The following is a 23478-nucleotide window of genomic DNA, read 5'->3' as shown; positions in this document are numbered from 1 at the left end:
CACGAATTATGTGGCTGTTTCATTTTTACATATTTTTTTCAAAAAAAAAAGAAACTCAAAATTCCTTGTCACATTCAACTCCCCACATTTATTTTTCTTATAACATTATAATGCAAGCCGGATCTATCCGTATTGAGTGTTTAATTCTTAAATATATGCGAATAATTTCACCACAAATTAAAGTGAACGGTCCGTGCATTGATTTGTTTTCTTTCTTTCTGATATCTACAGAAATAAAAAAAATAAGTTTCGAAATGAGTTCACCACCATGAGGGCGGTTGTGTTCAGTTGTGTTGAAATTTCCCACAATGCACCTGGACTGCCTTGAAGCGTGTGACGTTGTTTGGTACCCTGGGGAGGCTTTACGGTGCTAAACATCCCCAAAACACGGCAATAACCCCCTCCCCAAAAAAATCAGACTCAGGTAAATAAAAAACATTTAAACGTTGCGACCGGGTTTGTGAGTCGGGCAAAGTGAACGTGTCGCGTTGCCACACGGAAATAATTGCGCGTCGGAAAGACTGGAGAGTTTTGAGGTCAGCTGTCGACATCAAAACGGTAAGTGGTTAGCTTTTAAGCTAAGCTATGTGCTAGCCTCTCCCATAACGTTAGGTGACCGTACACATGTACGTGACGGTGTTTCATGTCAAATGGATGGACGGTGTGTTTGAAGATTAAAGCGTTTTAATTTGTCCTTTGCGTACCACCGCTTTTGAGACAAAACGACACATATAAGCGTTTATATTAAAAGATAAACAGGGATCGTTATTTGTGGCAGCTTGTTAGCATTGCATCCGAGGTGGTGATGCTAACTGCCTCTCATCTCTAGAAAAAATAAATGACAAACTTGACAAAATCAAGCCCCGATGTGAATATTTTGTCGTTTATTGCGCCATTATAAGCACGCGGTGTGTTTTGTGTTTTTGTAACGTTAGCAACCTTGTTTTGTGCGCCCCCTCCCTCAAAATAAGAAAAGAATCTGACAGGGTGGTTGTGAGGTCGTTTCAAAGGTGAGTGATGTTTTTTAGGAGAATGTCCTCTGCTGGGTCACTTTTATGTGACGATTCGAGCAATGTCGTTCCTCGTGTCATTGAAAGGAAACTTATTGATCCTTGTTTGTGTGTTTGGACAGATGGCATAACTGGTAGTGGTGAAAAGTAACTGTAGGTGCCTCGAGAAATAATCTTATTGCCATTGGAATGAATGGAAATGGCATTACAATAATTTATGTCACTTTAGTATTTCGGTCATCCAACTTTTTGAAACTTCTCGTGTTCATTTTTATGTGAAGGGCGACCAGCTTGCTAGACACTTCCGCTAAAACAAATTTGCTCAAATGATTTGGAGATGAATCATGCTATATTTTGGTCATGTGTTGCACTGTTGACCTTTGAACTGTACTAGTTTAATAAAACACATTATTGCCAACTGACACCAATGCAAGTATAGAATATATATGCCAGTGTCAGTAAACTGGCAGATTGTATTTGATGAATAGAAAGGTTCAAGGCAGTCAATTAATTAAATGTTTGTCGTTTTAAAAAGTGTGGCCTGTCCTAGATGGTGGCGTGGAAGTCAGCAAAGGAGAGTGAGCAATTGGCTGTTTTATGTTCGGGTTAGCGGCTGGCTTTGAACTGGCTGATTAGCCACTCTGCAATTATGTGCTATCATGTGTGCGACTAAAGCTGATTGAAATATTTTGTTTCCTCAGATTGAACCATTGACAGAGTGAAGCGTGCAAGTCCTCCTTGGCCAAAAGGAAGGAGCGACACTACGGGACCATGTCTGAAAATGGCCCTCACACGGAGGCGCCGCTGTACTTTGAGGTAGAGGTGGACCCCTTGGAAGGGGGCGACGAGGACGACGGAGACAATATCCGATTCGACAAGGGCGAGCACCTGATGGCGGAGCCGTCGTCGTCCGGCGGTCGCGTGTACGACCGCACCACCGTGCTCATCGAGCGGGACCCCATCCGGCTGGATGAGGAAGGCGAGGAGGAGGGCCACTGCGGGGGCGACGAAGATGGCGTCACCTTCCTGACCGAAGGGGAAGGCGACGAGGAGGAGGGCTCGCTCGCTTTCATGGCCGACCCCGACGCCATGTCGCAGGGCTACGTGCACCACACCATCTCGCCAGACCAGATCCAGTTCACCATTAATCCGGGCTCCACCCCCATGCCACGCAACATCGAGGGTGCCACCCTCACCTTGCACTCGGAGTGTCCGGAGACCAAGCAGACAGAGGTAAGCACGCTCATACACGCTTTCTTCCTTCATGAATATTCTCAGCGGTGCAACAATTAATCGACGACTAATCGATTGCCAAATTTATCAGTAATCGTTTAAAGACTTTAATATTAGGGCTGGACAATTAATCCTATTCAAATCATTATCATTATATTATATACTAATATATATATATATGTAATAAATTTGATATTGTTTATTGTTAAGCAGATTAATTTATTGCTTGTATTAAAAAAACGTGAAAAAATAATCACATATAAAATGGATTAAAACGTAACATTTTCAGTCCCTCAACGGTAACTATTGTCACGTGTGTAGTCCTTGAAAGCAGACTGATTTGTCTCATCTTTCTCACACGTTCTTCAAACCCTTAGTTGGGAAAAAGAAATAGGGCAAAATAAATGTGCGTAAAACTGAAAAAAAAAATGCAAGCACAATATGCATTTGTGCATATTAATGATACCTCAAGTAGAACTGCGGTACTCTGTCACTGAAGAAACAAGTTGATGGCGTTTGTTTTGTATATTTTATGAATACATGATAAGTATTTAATCTCCCGTGTCTGCATATTGCACTTATAAAGAAATCAAATGTCGAAACAGTGTCATGAGTCACATAGAAAGGGAAGATAATTCTCTTCCCCTTTTTGGTACTGATTAACGTACGCTTGCGCAATATCATCATGCAAAAATCGCGGCTTGGCAAAGATATTATTGCTCAGTTTTTATATTCATTGTTCATTCAACTCAATTTTTCATCTCATGAGATCGCGCAAGTAGAACTCGTGTGGTTGCAGTGCATCAAAACAAACCGTGTCAGTATCGTGTGTGTGCATTGTTAGATTTTTCTGACCTTGTGTTCGCATGAGACATTGTTTTGATGAATGGAAACCGCCCCCAAGTCATAATGGGGCTTCACTCATTCACTGGCACCCACGTCACTCCCCGTTAGTCCCTCGAAGCACATTGAGAGTGGACTTGGTTTCAATTGTGAAGAGACTTTGTTTATTTGTATTTTGCATTTTTCTTCTAAACATCCCTTGCTGTGGCTACACCTTCTTTGGATAAAACAGCAAAAAAAAAAAAAAAAAAAATATGTGGCTTGACAATCTCACCGCGACAGAAAAGTCCTCATAATGTTTGCTCACTCGATTCTTGTGTCATTGAGCCTACAGCCTCATTCCAGAGAACTTCGATGCCCGTTGCCCTGAAGCGGTGAGTGCATGAGTGAAAAGAGTTTGCGATTGATGGCGTCTTGCTTGAAAACACACGTAAATGTGCTCTATTGTACGCGGGAACAGTGGCGCTCGCTGTCCTCGCCTGCTTCATGTGCTGACGGCGTCTGAGTCACTCTGTGCCTTGCTCAAGGTCACACTTAAGAGCCAGTCACCTCAATAAACGGGAATCAATTTTCTTCTTTCAAACTAACTAACTTGTGACCAATTCAAAATCCACCATTTGTAGGCCACTGACTCCCTTTATCACTTTCGCCCGTGTGTCTCTCAGGTGAAACGCTACCAGTGCATGTTTGAAGGCTGCACAAGGACGTACAGCACGGCGGGGAACCTGCGCACGCACCAGAAGACCCACCGCGGCGAGTACACGTTCGTGTGCAACCAGCAAGGCTGCGGCAAGGCCTTCCTCACCTCGTACAGCCTCAAAATCCACGTCCGCGTGCACACCAAGGAGAAGCCGTTTGAGTGCGACGTGCAGGGCTGCGAGAAGGCCTTCAACACCCTGTACAGGTAATCTCGAAAAAAAAATAATTCCGGAGCAGTTTGGCCACTTCACTCATTTACTGCCATTGACGGCTAAAGACGTCAAAGATCCTCATTTTTGTTTTTTTTTTTATACTCGGCTGGTAATGAATGAGTTTATTACTTTATAACTGTGGTGCAATTTTAATTCATTTATTCTATTTTTTTATTTAATCCTGGGGAACTGAAGAAAGGGTTTTATTTAAACATTAAAATATGACAGTCTTCCTGAAAGGATGACGTCAAAACGGCCCTGTTTAAGGGAGATCATATTGTTAGATATCATTTTTTTATTCATTTTTTTTATTGGTCACTGATGGTGAGCTCTACTGGATTGTCTCCACAGGCTAAAAGCACACCAGAGACTCCACACGGGCAAAACGTTCAACTGTGAATCTGAGGGATGCACAAAGTACTTTACCACTCTCAGCGACTTGAGGAAGCACATTCGCACGCACACTGGAGAGAAGCCTTTCCGGTGAGCAGTTGCAATGATCAAGCACTTGAGAATAATGAGCAACATGAAACCTCGGCTTCTCTAAGATTTGAGTCAGGACGTATCTTCGTGAGGAGAAGGATTTATACTCATGTATTCTTTTGTAATAGATTTTCAAAGGAGTTTATATCACAGGAACAATCGAGCAAACAGGAAGCTATTCTTTTTTTTTTTTTTGCCCCAGTTTGACATGATTTGATTATTTTTATTTTTATTTTTTTTCACAAGGTGCGACCACAACGGCTGCGGAAAAGCTTTTGCAGCAAGTCATCACCTAAAAACCCACGTGCGGACCCACACAGGTATGCTGGCTGACACATTTGCCTACTCGGTGATTTACGGCGCCAAATTACGTATTCTACATTGGAAAAAAAGGCAAGGCGCCATTGTACTAGCCATGAAGGTTATCGTTTTAGTCATGAGTAGGCTAAAACGTACATTTATGTTCCCTGTTAAGTGCCAACCTTCAATTCTGTAAAAAAAACTGTTTTATGACATGAATTCCAGTTTACTCCATGCGAAGTTTCCAACGATGAAAATTGTAGTAATTTCGCAGCCTTACACACACGCATATTTACTTAGTCAGTGTGAAATGTCCAGTTTCGGGATCTAAACAAATCGCACCGTCTAACAGTGGTGTGATTCTCACAGTGGTATGTTACGTTGGCTCCCTCTAGTGGTACATGAAAAAAATCGCTGAATTAAATGTTAAAATTAGTTTTAATCCATTCGTAAGCGGTAGTATTTAACTTTGACAATACCTTTTATTTGCATCTTTTTTATATATGTACACAACTGTTTTCAAACTTATTTGTGTAAATTATTGTAAAATACAGTTTAATAAAATTACTTAATATTTTTTTGGTGTTTTGTGTTGTTTTTCTATATTTAAGTGAGTGGGTGAGAATCTCTGCGCTAGCCAAATACATCTGTGTGATGTTCATTTCTTGCCTGTGACTTGCGTCCATGTAGAAAGTAAAACTTGAGTCAATTTGATGGTTCCTGTGAATCCGGCGCCTCAGATTATTTAAAAAATAAGATTGCTTCCTGTCCTTCACCTCCGCTCCCATTTCTCTCTTTTTTGTAGGCGAGAAGCCTTTCAACTGTCCGAGCGACGGCTGCGAGAAGACGTTCAGCAGCCAGTACAGTCTGAAGAGTCACATCCGAGGTCACGACAAGGGACAGCCCTTCAGCGTCACCCTCACTCACCCGCTGTCCGAAGTGAGTCACGACAGCGCGGCCGCTCGCTCTGCGGGACGCCGTGTGTTGTGTCGCCGGCAGAGCCTCTTCTATTTTTCACTTCCTCACATACGCGTCGTCAGTCGCTGTATCTAACAGTTACATCTTGTTTCTGTGAATCGTTGCCAGATTAACTTTTTTTTTTTTTTTTTTTTAAATAGGATGCAAATCATTCACTGTGCCTCAGTGACTTGAGTCTGATCTCGACGGACTCGGAGCTGCGCGAGCAACTACACAATGTGAGTGCGGCTTAACTGGATTCTCGTCACCTCAAATGCTCATATATCGCGACGGTCATAAAATGAGGACCCCGAGGCCCAATCCCATGACTCAATTCAGGAGCAGCCTAGCCTCGATGCTATTAGCCCCGATCACATGCCAGTGTGCGTTCAGCAACAACTTTTAAAACACGGCTAGTTACAAAAATTGAAAAATATCGGATGAAATCTCGAGTTTCATTGGTTAAAATTGCCAATCTGGTCCCATTGCAAATTAGTTAATTAATAAATTTTTCTTTTCCAGGCACAGAATTTGGACCTGAACAATGTGACCCCTGTGAAAATCTTTGAGCTCATGTTCCAGAGTCCTGAAAATAGCATTAGCCAAGACGAGGCCCACCCAAGTGGTAAGAACGTCTGCGATGCACGTGTTGCATTTGGAGAACATCCGCTGATCCACGCTTGCGTTCTCCTGCTTAGAGAGTCTTGCCGAGCGCTTCGGCCTCGAGACCCCCACCCCGCCGACGGTGACGGAAGCGTCATCGCTGATCTCGTTCTCCCTCGCTCCCGCCTGCTCCCACCCGGCCGCCGTCATAGAGGCTCCTCCTCCTCAGGCCCTCGCGCCCGCCACCTCCGCCGCGTCCGCCACTCAACCGCCCGCTTTCGTTCACATCTCCGAGGGTCCCGTTCCGGCTTCCATCCAAGCGCAGACCCACGCGGCGCCGCAGCACTACGTCGCGCTGCCGTCGACATTCCTTCAGCAGGACGCGGTGGCCCAGCCCGCTCCTCCTGCTCCTCTTCCTCCTCCCGTCGCCGCAGCCGCTGCGGTGGCTCCGTTGCCGGGCGCTTCGACAGCCGCGTCGGTCGTCACGGGCGCCGCCTCGGATGCTCTGGCAGCTGTCGCGCAACCTGTGCCTTTGGCCAGTAACGCCGTCACCGGTTCCGGCCCCGCCACCGTCACCATCGCGCCGACTCCCAACCTGCTGCAGCCCGGCCTGGTTATGTCCGACCAGAACCTTCAGTGGATCCTGAGCAGCGCCGCCAACAGCCAACGGAATCCCGAGCAAACAGTGAGTGTGAAACATGGCCATGACTCATCGTATTGATTGTTTCCATTCCTACATGTCAAATATTCTTTTCTAGTCACAAGGTGGTCCAAAAGTGGAGAAAGTCTTTTTCACGACAGCCATACCAGTGGGCGGCAACGCTGGTAAGACTTTTTTTCTTTTAACGGGAATACAAAATGGAAATCTTTTTTTTGTGTGTGCTTGTGATTAGTGCAGTCTAAAATTCCAATTTCCTGGCAGCATATTATAAAAATGTTGATGTGAATGCACACATTAACACGCGCGCGGTCACCTCGTGAAGCTTATTGGGACCGTCTACGCGATCAGAAAATCTTTCAAATCTTTGATTCTCAGTACTACGATTCAATTTCCACCCAAAAACTGCAACGCAAAACCGCCTATTCCGAGCTTTGCGTTTTGTCAGTCTTGAAATGTCCTCACTCTGAAATTTGTCTTTCCAGGCAGCTCAGTCCAGCAGATCGGCCTGAGCCTGCCCGTCATCATCATCAAGCAGGAAGAGTCGTGCCAGTGTCACTGCGCCTGCAGGGACGCGGCGAAAGACAAGAACGCCTGCTCGGCAGCCTCCACCTCAGCACAGCAGCAACCGCCAGACGCCCCTCCCCCTCCTCCCCCGGTAGCGCAGCCCCAAGCGCCTCCGCGCCATCCCACCGCCGCCGCCGCCTCCTCCTCCTCTTCTCCGTGCTGCCTCCCCGAGTCTTCCTCCAAGGTGGGTGAAGTCGATCCCTCCTCCGCTCAGACGTTACCCCCGCCGTCGACGTCGGCTCACGGGCTCGCCAACATGGACGTGTCGGACTTCCTCTCACTGCAGAGCCCCGAGACCGCCGCCAACATCGAGGCCCTGCTGCTGGTCGCCGACGACTTCAGCATGGCCACCGAAGGCAATCCTTAGACGGCTGTGTGCGCGTCAGACGCCTCTCCTCGCCTTTCTCCTTCAAATAGCGCGTGCTTCGAACCTCCCGTACCTTCAGTGCATTCTCCTCTCCGTGGCATTGTGCGACATGTCTGCACAAACGTTTGAATCTCTTTGCGGTAGTTGAGTTCACTGTTAAACCACAACTGCAGTTAATGCAGGGAAAAATACCGTGCAAGTTATGTTTGTTTCTTTTTAGGAGGGTTGTGAATAATACAAATATTCAAATTGTATCGAAGTCGCTGATGACATCCAGTCTTATTGTGCTGTCCAGACACTGAAATTGTGAGAGTTCCCGTTTTGCTGGCTCGGAGCATGCGCGTTGTAATGCACTTGAAAGAAAAGGAAAAAAAAAAAAAATCCCGACACTTGCTTAGAGTTGGTTTTAATGCACTGATCGAGAGTAGCTCCCAGCACAATCTTCACGGGTCCAAAAGATGTGATTCTTCGCAAATTCAGGTTTGAGCCGCCGACTTAAAATGGCTACTTAGCGTCGCTTCCCTCTAACCTAAAGCTAATTTAAAAATTGTACATTGTAATTTATTTAAACATTTAATTTCCTACTGGTAATGCTTTTATGATAGATGAAGAGTCTTTTATTAATTTATTCCGATCACACATGCATTTGAGTTGTGTTGTTGGTTTTGTTTCCTTTTTTTTTTTTTTGTCTACATTACTGAATGACTTCCTCTTGTGGAAGAAAAATGCTCCCTCGTGTGATAATGTCGTCCTCTCTGAAATTACAACGAGCAACTACTGTCATTATCGGGTTGCGGCCCTCTCAGGGACGCATCGGCTCATAAATGATCCCGGCTCCCTCCATTTTGTGTACGCTCGCCTCATCCCTGCGTTTCAGAATTTGGACATTTCAAAACCAGGGGTGGGAAACCAACAAATGCCATTATCTAAACAACCCGGCCTGATTTGTGTCGGGAATGTGCGGCAAACTCTACCAGCTGACTTGGGCGCGGAAGGATGCGGGACGCCCTCGACAAGTTTTAGGATGCGACTGTCGGGTGAAATTTCTGGATGAACCGAAAATACACTATGACCTTAAAAGCAATTTTTTTTCACAAATTTACATTAGTATTGTGCACAAAGAACTGAAATGTCCCCTGCTAGGATAAAAAAAAAAGGTTCCCCACCCCTGATTTAGATAGCAACTGGGTGCGTAAAGTACATTCTGACGCAAAGAAAAAAAGATTCTGAGTAGACGAAACACTTATGGAATTCGGAGCCCGCATAATTGATCACATGCTGTAAACTTACCCCCCAGCTTCCTGCTCACTTTTATTTTAGCTAGGATGCAATAACCCCCCCCCCCTTCCATTTCCCAAGAGCCCCTCAAACGGCCAGTGTCGATGTGCGATACGGTAAAGACGGCAGTCCCGCACTCTGTAAACTCTCCGAACCATTCCAGATATGCAGTATTATGAGGGTCCAAATGTTAAAAAAAAAAAAAAAAAAAGGCATCAGAATTCACACATACGATGAATCAACTATGCAATTTTTACGAAAGGCATTCAGAGGCATGCACACAGACGCCCCGACACAAAATCTCCTTCCTTCCTTTGTTAAAATAGTCGTCTTAAGAGTATTTTTATATGCATCACTTCATTTGCAAATGTTAGGTATAATATATATGTATAGAGAGAGAGAGTTATGCTATTGCCACTTCTGCCAACTCCACAATTCTATCAAAAGTCCTATTTTACATCTGGGAAGATGTACTGTGAATGCTGAAGAACGCATCCCTCTCAAGGAAGTCGGTTTATTTCCAGTCTGCGTTGAAGGAACACTTGAGTTATTGAACGATTCTGTTTTAAGAATTATTTTGTTTAAAATAAGAAAAGTTTAGAAATGTTTGCAGCTTTTGTTTTCCGAGCTTTATGGGTAAACGATGTGCCGGTTAACCAGAACTGCCTTTTGCCTCCTGATTACAATTTGACTTTTTTTTTTTTTTTGGCACATTTGGAAGCAGATTTATTGAAAATAAGAAAATATTCATTTGACAACGCCATGTAATAAAGAAAATTAAACGGTGCGTGCTTCCACACGGATGCCTCGTCACCCAGAGAGCTAGGATTTGTATTTTATAAAGAGAATGTATAATGTTCAATGTTTGCATATGCTCGTTTCGTACAAAGTCATATGATAACTTTCTCAAAATAAGAGCAATATACTAATAAAAAAAAAAAACTTATTGTCTCAGAACAGCGTCACGCTTTTATTATTTTAGCACCAAGGCGCTCATTTCTGTGGCGGCAAGGTCACATCCTGGAGCGATTTTGTCTGTGGGGAAACAACCAAATTAAAAAGTGAACTTGCATTCCACAAAATACTGTCAACTGCTCACCATAAGAACATGATCGAGATCTTTCAAGTCCTGCAGGATTTTGTTGCACAAGGTGATTTTCTCAGACGCCATCCATAGCCTCTCATCAACATCCTGCACCTTCTATGAAACAATATTTTAGGCTAATACAACTCAACTTGCTTAATTTGTAACACTGACCGTTTCCATTGCGGGAGCACTTGCATCACTCGGCTCAGACATTTTGGATTCGGTTGAGCTCAAATCGTTTTACTTTCCAATGAATGAATACAACTCAGTAGCTTGCAGGTGATTCGAATATTCATAATGAAAGGTTCATCATGACGGTGCGTGTTTTCATTGGTCGAGGCCCGTGAAAAGTATTCTTAATTGTTAATTAATTCTTAAATTTTTTATTAATGAATGAGGCGGTTTATCATTAAAATAATCAGTTTTGAAACAACACAAGCGTGCTTTCGTGGACGACCGTTTTAAGAATACAAGTGTTACTACGCCTTTAAGAATTATGTCGTCATGAATTGGGGGCGTAACGCGGAAGTATTCACTTCCGTATTGGCTCATGTCGTTGGGCGGCAGCATGTCCTGTCAACGCTCCTCGACTGACGCAAGTTCATGAAGTGGTTTCGGGAGTTAGCCGTACAAGTAATTAAATACAGAGCTGCTCACAGTTCTCCCGCAGCTTGCCGAGTCGGAAGTGAAATGTGTAAACGGCTAAAGACCAAAGTGCTGCATTTGGCTCCGGCCAGCGGCGACGGGCCGTTTGTTCCACAGGAGGCTCCTACAGGTAAGAAAGAAGAGCACACCGAGACAGAGGAAACATCGACTTGCTTAACATGTTTCTACTTTTATTCATTAAGTTTTAGAGAATTGGAAGAGGGGGCAACTTAAGCATGTCGCTTTGTTGCATCAGATTCTCGTGTGCACCTGTTGGACTGGTTTACTAGTACATCAACTAGCTACTAGTTCTGCATTATCCGTAGGACCACCACTTGCTTGTTTAAATTGAAAAAAAAAAAATCTCAGACGTGCTTCAGGTTTTAAAATCCCTGTAAAGTGAAAATAATGGTTTGTGAACTGTAAACACAGTAGAGATGTTTTGACAGTATTTTATTCATTTTTTTTAATCTAATGTTTTTTGTTGTTGTTGTTTTTTTTTTTTTTAACCACTCTTGAGCTTTTTGCAGCCCGAAAGTGTGTGTGACTCCTTTGTTAAAAGTTTTTGTTCGGTTCCTTTCAGACATTGCTGACATCCTGAGTTGCACGGTGAAGGCCCTGCAGGAAGGCCATGTGGTGGCCGTGCCCACCGACACAATCTACGGCCTGGCGTGTCTGGCCCAGAACTCGGCCGCTGTCCGCGAGATCTACGACATCAAGGGGCGCAACGAGCAGAAGCCTTTGGCCATTTGTGTGGGCGAAATCCATGACATATACAAGTAAGAACATGCGCTTCCAAAAGTGGTACAAAAAAACACCACCAGGGGCCAGTATGCTACAGACACATGTACACAAAGAAGAGCTTCACAACTAAATGACTTGTTGTGTTGTATAATTTTTTTTGAAGAGGTTTTGGAATATTTATATCCTTTAATTAAAAGGTGAGGATACACCAAAATCAATGCTAGTTTTCATGAGTGCATCTATGGCACTCTGTATTGTGTGCTAGCATTAAGCTAGCTGACTTTTGTAAGTCAGGTGGTTTGATTAAGGAGACCAAGTGAAATTGTCTTTTTTTTTTGTTTGTTTGTTTAAAATTCTACTGGGATTGACAATAAACGTCATTGTCATGACTCAAACCCAAACATCTTCCCTCCATGTGCAGGTACTGTAAGGTGAAAGTGAAAGAGGAGCTCCTCCGTGACCTCCTGCCAGGCCCGGTCACGCTGGTGCTGGAAAGGTCACAGATACTCAACAAAGATCTCAACCCGTTCACGTCGGTCAGTCATGCCGTGCAATTGGCACGCTTAAAGAAAGTGGAACATGTCGTTGATTATGTGTCGTCACACTCAGCTTGTAGGCGTCCGTATTCCAGACTGCACCTTCATGCGTCGTCTTTGTCAGATGTGCGGCGAGCCTCTGGCGCTGACCAGCGCCAACGTCAGCGCACGAAATAGCACCGTGGCCGTCCATGTAAGTATTAACGTGGGAGGAACGCTAAAATAGATGATGCCACAAGACGGCGGCAAGAATTGCCTTTGTTGGATTGATTTAGCGTATATAGTCGCATCTGAAATGACACGGATAAAGTATGACAAATAAAGTTAATTAAAAAATGTATCTTCTTTTTCAATCTGAGAGGAGTTTCAAGATCTTTGGCCCAAGCTAGCTGTGGTGGTGGACGGCGGACCAATCGGAGACCAGAGTCGGCTCGGGTCCACCGTGGTGGACCTTTCAGCGCACGGCAAGTACCGCATCATCAGAGCCGGCTGGTAAGTTCCTCCTCTTTATTATAATTCTGGGAAAAGGAATTCTAGGCGAGTGTGATGGACTTCATTTGATTTATTCCTGTAAGAGTGTAAGATTATTCCTTTTTAATATTTTTAAAGTCAAATTACTTTTGACTACAAATGCATTTATGGTTGCAAGTTTGTTTAAAAAAAATCTATATCTGTAAATCTTTTTTTGAAAATCTCCCAAAATAAAAATGCATAATAATGAAAAGTAGTAGTATAAAAAAATTCTAGATTTTTTTTTTCGATAAATGTATAAATAATTTATTAAAATATTCCCTAATTAATTGAGATGTAGCGTTATTCGGTGTCTGTGAATTAAAAATAATGAATTTTTGATGATCTGCAGTGGCCGTTTCAATTTATTAAGCAAATAATTAACAGATTTACCACAAATGAAGAAACATCATGAAATTATTTCAAATTGTATTCATGAAAGTATGTATTTTAATGGTTTACTTCAAAGCAAATCAACACGACTACCGCTGCCTTCTGCACTTCTGATATTTATTTGCGAGTCATTAAAAAAAGAGAGAGAAAGAAACCAAATCAAAACGGCTTAACTGTGTTTTAGTGCCTTTTCCTCAACCGTTGACGTGCTGGAAGGTAAATACGGACTCGCCTCGGAGGAGTTGGGATGATTCTCAAATCCAAATGCAACGGACAATCGAGCTTCTTACTCCTTATTTCCAAATCAGAAGAAGTCATGCTGAATATTTTTATATATTAATTGTTGTTATTCCAACCTATCATATTGTTTTTGGACATACTGTATCTTATTACCGCCAATCATGTGTAATATGCAATGGGTTGTTGTTTTTTCTTTATTTATAAAAAATATATGTATATAATATATTTAAAAAAAAAAAAAAAAAATATATATATATATATATATATATATATATATATATATATATTTTTTTTTTTTTTCTTTCTTCATTTCAAAATTGGGAATCTGTCTGTAACTCGTGTCCAATAAAAGTCGGTATTCAAAGGTGCCTGGATGCTTATTCAGGCTGGACACACGCGCAAAAGAGAGGCAACATTTTAATTGTGAAAGATTCCGCTTTTATTAAGCAACAAACAAAATCATTTGCAAATATACTTATTTGGACTTGTGAAAGCAATCGAGGACAAAACACAAAACTTGTCTGTCCTGCAACGCAACCCGCTTTTGCTTCCCAGAAAAATCGTTTGCAGCCAACAGCAAATTGTCACGCTATTAGGATGGTCATTTACGGTAAATGCAGAATTAAAACTGTGAGCCGTTTGTATCGTATGCGCTGATAATAGTTACAAAGCCGTCAAGAAGTTTCAACGAAATTTTCTCATCTTGTGACAAATTAGTAGGATTTAGTATGAAAAATTAACAATGAGACGAAAATGTTACTTTTGGTTTTGTGCCCGAAAATTGACAATGTTTTTTGGTTGTAGATTTTTTTTCCCAACCATTACATTGCTATGATATGAAAGGAAAAAATAATTGTTAAACAAGACAAAGTAAAAGACTATCCGTGTACTATGTATACTAGAAATCACTTTACACAAAAAAAAAAATTACCTGGTTTTGAAGAAGTTGAATTTTGGGCTCTGACGTCACATTCCTAGACCTTTCCGTACTTTCCGAAAACCACCCTAGATGGGCACTTTGCCCTATTTTGCCGGTCCTTCGTACCCTTTCATCATCGCCCCTCCGTCCTTATTCAGAAAAATTATCGCCCTCTGTCCACGTCCGTCCGTTTGCGTCCATGCATTCCGTCTGTTTGCATGAGCTAAAAAAAAAAAATAAAAAAAAATTCTGGACTCCAAAACACTCCCCCAAACTACGGCGAACATAGAAATCGTTACAAGCGTAGCGAACCTCTCAGATTCGTGTCACTCGAGGCAAATTCACAGATGAGCTCGGAGCGCGGTGGCACTGTCGCGATGGCTCATATTTATTGCGCTTCATCCTTTTGCTCAAATTCAACACAATTTAAGAAGCTTATTTTGGCTCTCAATTGCTTCTTCACAATCGTTTCCGTATTTTTACACGCACGCTCTCGCTCACGCAGTTGAACTCTCGGGCAACAGCTTTTCAAGATTTCATCTTGCACCAAGTCCAAAAATTTTAATTCTAGACACGCGGTACTCGACCCGGTTCGGGACGATTAAAGGGATGGACGAAAACCCACTTCCGGTCTTGCTTAGTTTGTCATTTTTTAGAAACTTCTCGTCCTCAGTCCTAAAAATGGACGTCTGACCTCGGACGAAATGCCTGTCTCTGAAAAACACACACAGACAAACAAGACAAAAAAAAAAAACTCGCGCAAAAACAAGAAAGGGGATGCTGAAGCTTTTCCAAGCAGTGTGAAAGGGACTCAACTAACAATTGCTTAACTTTTTGTACAATTTCCTACTAAAAAGCTCCGCATGTCTTCGCTCACGTCCATTAAAGCTCTTAGCATCGGGACTCCCGCCGCCTCAACGTCACATAAGCCACTGCTCCTTCTCCTTGTTGAACTTCTCAGCCCAGCGTCTGGTCAGCTCCAAGTAGTGCTGCGGCCCATGCGGCCGGTAGTCCAAGTACACCCTGGTGGCCGTCTTCTTGGGCACGGCCCTCTCGATCTGCGTGCCCTCGTGCCACTCGTTGAACGAGGTGATGGCCAGCACCTCGGGCCGCACGTCCAGCGCCGCCTGCAGGGCCGTCTCGTAGTAGCGGCCGTTGACGCGGTTGCGGGTGCTGTGGCTGTTCCACGGCCGCACGCTGGTGTCCGCATAGCCCGGCCCCACGCTGGGCACGAACAGGAGGTCGTTGTCGTCGCAGAAGGCCTTGATCGCCTTCCAGTTCTGGTGCGACGAGCCGAACGAGAAGCCGTTGGAGGCGAAGTACGTGTACATGCCGTCGAAGCCGCCCGCCGCGATGTCCTGCTTGTGGCGCTCCTCTACGATCAGGGCCACGAAGACGCCGTCGTAGGCCGAGCCGCGCAGGCTGCGGGAGCCGCCGGGCGTCAGCAGTTGCGACCAGGACTCTGTCGGCGTCAGGTACGAGTCGTAGATATAGAACAGGGGGAGACTCTTGCCCGTGCTCGACGTGAACTTGTAGAAGGCCGCGTGGTCGCCGTACCTTCGGTGAAAGGGACAAGTACACTGAAAACATCAAAAAGTCTAAACTTTTTGCGATTTTGTTAGCTGAAAAGAGTTGCTATGACACTATTAATTAAAAAATAGCAATTTGCTTTCTTAACTCATTCACTACCAGCTGTGTAAAAAAAAAAAAAAAATGGATCTTTGACGTCTTCAGCCGTCAATGGTAGTAAATGAGTTCAAACGCGTCTTCTTTGAGTATTTGAGCCAGTCCGATCCAATAAGGTGAGAGGATAAAGAATATATGATTGAGTGTCTAAATTTAATGCTGCGCCGTCCGTGGTGTTTTCAACTCCAAAATTATTCTTTAAAATAATTTATTCTATGCAACCCCACGAGTGTAAACGGTATTCTGATTAATATTGATTTTGCTGAATCTGAATTAAGCAGCAAAATGAACCTGTTTTGAATCCAGCTCAAGGGCGGCCATGTTGACATTTGCTGTCGACGAAAATGACATAATCGTCGCGCAGCTCTCGACAACCAATCACGGCTCACCTGTGTTCTGAGATTGGTCATGTGACATGAAACTTTGCATTTCTCATCTTGCATGAAATTTTGATCTATTTGATGGATATTTGAACCCAAGTTGCGGTTACAAAGATCTCCAGGGAGAGAGAAAAAAACAAGAACTCCAGTCTAAAAGCATTCTGGCAGATGGAGGACTTGCACTTAAATGCAAATTCAGCACTTTTTTTTTTTTTTTTTTTTGACGACAAAATGGCTTTTATGTAACCAGAAAGTCACGCATGAAGTCTCCTGCTGGAGTTCAGTCAGTAATGGAAGTGTCACCGTGCCTTACCTGTCAACGATGTACTTGACGTTGTCAAGTACACTCTGTTCATTCCGTCCTCTGTATGGTTGAATGTGAAATGCCACCTGCAAAAAAAAAAAAGGAGTCACGCACTCGTGTCATATTTAGAATTTTTGATGCACAATATTGCGAGAATAGCAGCGGGCCATTTTCTTCCTTTTTTTTTTTTTTTTTTTTTAACAGCAGTGTAACAAGGGATCCAAAATGACACGTGCTCAAAAGGTTGATCAGTTGAATATTTAAAGGCCATGGACGCACCTTTTCAATTATTAATGCTCAATATGAAACACTTTTTTTGTAGGGGAAAAAAAACATGAAGGAGAATGTCTCAGGAGGAGTTAAGAACATCAGCGGTCCGATTTGATGAGTTACCATGTACACGATTTGTGTAGATTTACAGTGGTTATAAAAAAAAAAAAAAGGCAGAAACAATTTTTCACCAGTTGTTCTTTAATCCAGCCCAACAAGAGTCCTGAAACTTTTGTTAATTTTACCCTAAAAGTTATATTTTAATTTTATTTTTTGGTATTTTATTATTAGTTTTAATTCATTGCATTTCATTTATTTATTAATTAATTTCATTAATTAACATAAAAAAAATATATAAAATTCAAATAATTTCTGCCTAAATATATTGTACATCAAAATACAACTGAAGTGTACTTGGCAGTGATTCCTGTGGCACTCCTACCAAACTTCATATTGCACACGGCACTAACGTTACATGTTTCCAGTATTGCGCTTCAGTGTATTGCGGGCAGCGCTCACATCCTACCGTATTTATTTAGCGTGCATAATGTTTCCATCCCCTGCAGGATTGAGGAACGTCCCCGGAGTGCAAAGTGACTCCAGAGACAGACAATGCAAAATTCCCCACTGGTCCAACCTTAATCCCACTCTGCCCTCATTTGGGGCCTGATTTACTACGATGACAAATAGCGGCCACTTAATTGCGTTCACTCACTCCCGACGTTTAGTAAATCAGGTCCTTGTTCCGGACCGTTTCGGATCACCTTCCAGCTTGAGTCGAAGCGGCAAGCAATGCAGACATCTGCCGCGGGATGTGTGTGGGTGCTACTCAAATAGTGTTCGGCTTATATAATCATTTAAAAAAAAAAAAAAAAAAAGGTGCATTGCTTGCTTTTATTGCATCACCACAAGTGTGCTTGCTGTGTGACTGTAATAGGATTTGAATATTTTGGAAATATGTTTTTTTTGGGGTTTTTTGCCTGTAAGATGAATCGGATTTTCTGATGGTTTATTATCTGTTTGGGTGAAACCTAAATTTTCCTCCAGTTCTTTAATTGGTCAAAGAATGAATTACACTTGCAAGTCAAGGATGCAGCGTATATAAAGCAGGGCTGAAAAAATTAATTGGTTTAAAATCAACGTCACGATGTTGTAGAAGCTGCTTCATTTCGGTCACGTGGTCGGCTTATTTTTTAGTAAATATATTCTTTATTTATTTTGTATCATGTCGAGATAAGTTCCCTTCTTTTTATAATCATTGTTTTATGTCACATGAAAAGCCACAATTTTTTGCATTATGGTTGTAGTGTGATTTATGACGTACTGATATACACTACTAATTTTAAGTTGTTTATTTTTACTTTCCCGTCTCAAACATTTTTTTTCTTTTCCCAATTGAGTTGTCCAGGTTATAGTTTATGTAACGAAATGATTTATCATGGTCTTATATCACAAAAAGCTGGAATTTGAACAGGGGTGTGTACACTTTTTATAACCACCGCATAGCCATTAAAGCATAGGTAGAATAGCAAATGAAATGATGGAGTAAGACTTTTGTACAGTATGCATGTCTCGAGAGGATTTTTTTTTTTTTTTTTGCGTCCGCTATGCTTGTCAGCCGCTTGATTGTCTTTACATGTCGCGAAAATGATGTTGCTGCATTATTCACGTCGATTCTTAGGACATAAGAAAACCCTTCCAAGCCCATCTTGTCTTTTGTCCGTCTTGTGCGTCTCACAAAGACGACGCGGGCGGCTCGAAGCTTTTAAACATCAAATCAACTCAAACAGGCGAGTTTCAGCTCAAAGATGTGACGCAAGTTTAAATTTACATAAATCGTCGGGCGCTCGCTTTTGCCGGTGTTAAATTTTTATGAGCTTTCAATAAGGCCACGGCTCGCCCGCATTATTTGTCCCCGTTTTCCGACCTAATTGGCAATTGGTCCACCGTCGCTCAGCTTGTACGTCGAGTCCCGACGGTGACTGAGTGCAGCAGCAGCAGTTCTTTGACCCGTGTCCTTCCCCAAGTCTTGGAAATGTCACCACCACCGCAAACCGCAGAGGTGCCCACGCAGATTTGCATTGGCAGCGATTCTGTGGGAAGCGCCAGTTCACCCCCCCCCCCCACCCCACACACAAAAGTTGTCTCAAGGCAGTTTGGGGCAGGGCCAGAAGAACAAATTTTTCGTCATTGTTGTTGAAAAAAAAAAAAATTCCCTTGACCACATTAGAAATTTGATGAGGGGTGACCATGTCTCGTCCTGTCCCGTCCTGTCCTGTTTTGTCTGATCTTTATCTTGTCTTATACCTTAAGTCTTGTCCTGTCCTTTCTCACCCTACCTTATAATGTTCTGTCCTCTTCAATCCTGTCTTGTCTTATGCCATCCTGTCCTGTGCTCTTTCTTCCTGCCTTGTCCTGTCCCGTCTTGCCCCCTTTGTCTTGTCCTGTCCTGTCTCATCGTGCCTTGGATCATTCTTTCCCATCCTGTCATGTCTCGTCTTGTCTCATCCCATCCAATGCTGTCCTGTCCCTTTCTGTCTTGCCTTCTTCTGGCCTGTCCTCTTCCACAATTTAGCTTGTATTTCCCCTTCCTGCCATGTCCTGACCTATCCTCTCCCATTCTATCTTCTCCTGTTCTGTCTTGTCTTGTCCTGCCTTATGTTGTGATGTCCCATCCTGTATTTTCTTCTTTTGGCTAATTCTCTCTCATACTTGCTTGCCTCGTGCTGTCCTGTCTTTGTTGTCTTGTCCTGCCAACTCCTCTCCTCTGGCGAAACCAACTAAAGTTTTATCGTCGGCAGACGCAAGCACTCAAACGTCATCGGGTCAAAACGTGTGCGGGTTAATTTTGTCCTTACCTTGAGATTGTGTCTGTATGCAGCATCTAGTATGGAAGGTACGAAATCTTCAGTGGGTTCCCCGTTGTCATCAGCCATGCCGGGAGGATACCAGGACAGCACCAGAACTCCTGCAGATGCATTGACGAAAAAAACGAAAATTTAAGCGCGACACCACTTCCCAAAGTGTGGTATGTGCACTGCTATTGGTACACTGGCTCCCTCTAGTGGTAGGTGAAAAGAAATACTGCCTAAGTGCGGTTCAGTCTTGCAATTCAGTATTTTTTTAATTAGGTTTTATTTTTGTAACTTTAAGGGCATAGTGTAGCTTAACATTTTAGATATGAACTCCAACTAAAGTTATCTTAGCTTAATTTTGCTTATCTTGGAATATCTTCATCGGTGTACCACGATGAACTCACTGCTTGGTGAAAATGTGGTTTAAATTCCGTAAATTAATAATGTCCTTTGCTGGGAGTTGTTGACATCTGTGTCAATTAATCATTTTAAATGCCTTTTAACTAAAGAGCACCGAGCATGACGCAATTCCCTCAAGTCCACTTGATCTATTCAACATTCTCATTCATGTAAAAAAGCGCAACTATTTTGACGCCTTTCTGGCTATGGTGTCTTATTAAGCGTCCAATCTGTCTGCTCAGATGGCCAGAGGTCGTCGTCTTAACGCGGCAGGCCGTGTCCCGTAACCTCCCCCAGGTACAAACATTTGGGGTTCATCAAGTGCTCAAGAACGCGACCTGCATGGGCTGTTACTGGACACCGAGGATTCAGGTGTCTCTCGGGGCAGATGAACTGCACACAAGCATTAATATTTGAGCAAACGGACACATTGCGCAGGACATTAGGCACAGCGCAACTAAAATGCCTTGACAAAAAAATTCTAACTTTTAAGTGAACGCATTTACAGATAATGGCGAAAGATTCCTGCCACTAGATGGCGCCTAAGCAATATTTTTATAATACAGCACAAGAACAGTAAATAGGTGATTTTTTTTTCAGAAAAGAATGGAGGATATGTTCCCAAAAGTAAAGTGTGAAATGTAATGTGAAATAAAATAGATTTATTTATTTACATTTTGTTATTCTGTGTATTTTTGTACATGAAAGTAAAGTGCTATTTTTTCTTACTATGATTAAAAACACAATAAAAAAAATGGGGGGGGCTGTAATGGATACGTTCATTCATTGCAGTAGAAAGCGAAAAATTTGCAAACTACAAAAAATTGTCAGTGACTCCAATACACCATAAAAGCATAAGGAGCTGTCCATGGTTCTGGATTATTGCTTGCGGGAAGATTTCCTCAAATTTGTAATTTTCTTTTTTTTGTTTTCTGCACAGCGATTCGCCATGAATCATTGTTTGAGCCCACAACATCTTAACCCTTTCATATTCAAAACTTACTGGTTCATGTTCCACTTCAACATGCCAGTCAAAATTCTTTACGACTTTGTCTCGTCATCGGCCGAAGTTGAAAAAGGTAACAAGCCGATTTTGACAAACTAAGGACCAGAACGTACGTATCTATTTTCAAATGTAGGAAATAAAAGTAAAAAGTCGTCAAAAATATGAATACTCAGAGTAGCCAAAATCTTCTCTTGTGACATAAATTATTTGTGCCTACCTTCAGCTATGTAAAAAAAACTGTCCTAAATATAAGTAGCCTAAATATTTTAAGTATTGATACCTGAAAAATTAAAGAGCTAAAATACTCCAATACAGTAAGTAGAGCTACTTAAAAATTCTACTTAAGTACAGGAGGGAAAATGTTGTACTTGGCTACTAGTCCCACCTGCCGCCGAAGCCGCGATCTGCTCCATGTGAGACTCCAGCACGTCCGGGTCCCTGGAGCTGTACGGACCGAGCTCCGGGTAGAAGCTGGAGCCGATGTCCTCGGGCGGCATGTGCCTCCCCCGCGGGTAGCTGGACGCGATCTTGGGGTCCCAGTGCGGCACCAGGACGTGGTCCCAGTGCACGAACTTGCCGTCCGAGCGCGGGGTTCCGTACCACACGTAGTAGAAGATGTGCACGTCATCGAAGATGCTCCCCTCTGGACCCGAATTGGACTCCGCAGCCGCTTTGGTCCGCTGCAGGTGACCGGGCGAGGAGGAGGACGACGACGAGGTCCGCTGTACGGCGCGCCGGTCCAGCGTGTTAGGAACCAGATCCGACAAGCCGTCCCCGGTCTTGAGGGTCCGGAGTGCCATCATGGCTCCGAAGATGAAGAGCGTGAAGAGAAAGAGAGCCACGCAAGCTCTCCTCCGCAGTCGACCCATGCTCGACGGTACCGGTTCTGATGTGGATGTGTTGACGAGCTATCAGCCTTTACCCGGAGCACCGGCTTCTCCGCGGCCCATCTCCGGCTAAACACAGCCGCGTCTACATGCTCGCCAGCCTGATAAGCTTCCTCCCGTGGTCGGGGGTGGTCCTATTGCAGCATACACCAGCGCGTGCGCGTGTGCGCGTGTGTGGTTGGACACGATTGGGAGTTTCCGGTTCGGGTGTCATCTGGTGATTTGCAGCGACGCCAAGCGGCTGAAGTGGATATTACAAAAAATGGCGTCATCGTGTTGCGTTCATATCCTGTCGGACAAGAGTGTGTTCTCGGCACGCCCGCTGAAATATGATTGGCTGCTGCATCGTGGCATGTCTGCCTGTTCAGTCCTCCTGAACGCAGCAGGGAACAGGCTCAGTTTCATTTGGCTCATGTCCAACATGGAGCTACGAAAGCACCCCAGGGAGCGATGCCATTACATCGTTAACCTCAATTAAACACTTTGTTAAAGGCCACTGAACACGACTTAATACACAATAAGGGGATTAGGGACCGCGTGGACATTTGCTGCCACTCGTTCTGTAAATAGGACGATGATACAACTAAACTTGATACACCGCTCAAGTACGACTACGGAGATATATTACAAATATGTGTGTAGGCCTATAAAAATGTGTATGTATATACATTTGCGCATGAGTGCATTTGTGTACTGTATACATGTGTGTATGTCTAATTATATTTGAAAGTTTAAAAGCTATTAGAAAAAGATCGAAATTTACATTCAACAAAAAATTCATCCATTTTCTGATTTTGTCATTTTCAAATCCACTTCATTTTTTTTAAATTATGAAATATTTCAATGGTATGGAATTTAAGATAAATTGTTTCTATAGTGAACGCGTTTATAAAAAATATCAATACACGTTTAAAAAAATACAATAATATTTCAATTAAATTATAAATACAAATAGTTTGAAAATCACACTTAATCCTTTTTTCAAAATAATCTCAACAATCCGCAGGCTTTTAGAATCATAAAATAATATTTATTTGTGAGACTCTTTGAAAGGATTCAGTGCTGTTTGTTTGAAACTTTTCAAATTCTTTTGACATCCAATTCATGGAATGGAAGTGAACTGTTACGCAGCTTGTCCACTTGGGGACGCTGTCCTCCAAAATTGGAGAAAACGTGCCTGCAAACAAACCAATATTATTTAATCCCTTTCTCTTCCTCTTTATCTTTATCTTTCCCTCTCTTCAATCCAGGACGGTTCTGAAAGGCTTTTCTAAATTCGAATAATTTTATTCCGGACGATATTTTTTGTCAAAGGTGCAATATTCAAATACTTTACTTATTTGAGTTGACTTGAAACATCCGTTACGAATCGAAATGAAATCCAACGAGAAGCTTCTGCATGTTTAT

General features: G+C 42.9%; 3 protein-coding genes and 1 long non-coding RNA gene across 5 annotated transcripts; 2 read left to right on the top strand and 2 right to left on the bottom strand.

Moving 5' to 3' along the window:
• The first annotated feature begins 295 nt into the window (after positions 1 to 295).
• On the top strand, positions 296 to 10167 carry mtf1 (metal-regulatory transcription factor 1). Of its 2 annotated transcripts, none has more exons than XM_088306887.1 (11): positions 296 to 424; positions 1712 to 2243; positions 3752 to 3990; positions 4349 to 4480; positions 4727 to 4800; positions 5586 to 5719; positions 5899 to 5976; positions 6260 to 6362; positions 6436 to 7025; positions 7099 to 7165; positions 7484 to 10167. In XM_088306887.1, the coding sequence occupies exons 2-11, from the start codon at positions 1782 to 1784 to the stop codon at positions 7930 to 7932; spliced, it is 2328 nt and encodes a 775-aa protein (XP_088163013.1). In that variant the 5' UTR covers positions 296 to 424; positions 1712 to 1781; the 3' UTR covers positions 7933 to 10167. The 2 variants fall into 2 exon arrangements, with proteins under 2 accessions (XP_088163013.1, XP_088163012.1); XM_088306886.1 differs by having other exon boundaries at positions 338 to 558.
• Positions 10154 to 10750, bottom strand: LOC148328605 (uncharacterized). The gene is made up of 3 exons (XR_015845603.1): positions 10469 to 10750; positions 10310 to 10411; positions 10154 to 10245 (listed from the first exon to the last, which is right to left on the bottom strand). It is a non-coding gene; the product is annotated as an uncharacterized LOC148328605 (long non-coding RNA).
• A 41-nt stretch (positions 10751 to 10791) lies between these two features.
• On the top strand, positions 10792 to 13604 carry yrdc (yrdC N(6)-threonylcarbamoyltransferase domain containing). The gene is made up of 6 exons (XM_088306889.1): positions 10792 to 11072; positions 11526 to 11721; positions 12108 to 12222; positions 12296 to 12415; positions 12584 to 12714; positions 13310 to 13604. The coding sequence occupies exons 1-6, from the start codon at positions 10901 to 10903 to the stop codon at positions 13374 to 13376; spliced, it is 801 nt and encodes a 266-aa protein (XP_088163015.1). The 5' UTR covers positions 10792 to 10900; the 3' UTR covers positions 13377 to 13604.
• A 182-nt stretch (positions 13605 to 13786) lies between these two features.
• On the bottom strand, positions 13787 to 22237 carry LOC148328603 (glycoprotein endo-alpha-1,2-mannosidase-like protein). The gene is made up of 4 exons (XM_088307658.1): positions 21570 to 22237; positions 19783 to 19892; positions 16664 to 16740; positions 13787 to 15841 (listed from the first exon to the last, which is right to left on the bottom strand). Exons 1-4 carry the CDS (start codon positions 22051 to 22053, stop codon positions 15205 to 15207), a joined length of 1308 nt encoding a protein of 435 aa, XP_088163784.1. The 5' UTR covers positions 22054 to 22237; the 3' UTR covers positions 13787 to 15204.
• Positions 22238 to 23478: the final 1241 nt, after the last annotated feature.

The sequence above is a fragment of the Idiotropiscis lumnitzeri genome, chromosome 10 (genome assembly GCF_059441095.1).
Source record: "Idiotropiscis lumnitzeri isolate Australia: NSW breed Sydney's pygmy pipehorse chromosome 10, RoL_Ilum_1.0, whole genome shotgun sequence".
NCBI lineage: Eukaryota > Metazoa > Chordata > Actinopteri > Syngnathiformes > Syngnathidae > Idiotropiscis > Idiotropiscis lumnitzeri.
This window is presented reverse-complemented; position numbering and strand designations above follow the sequence as displayed.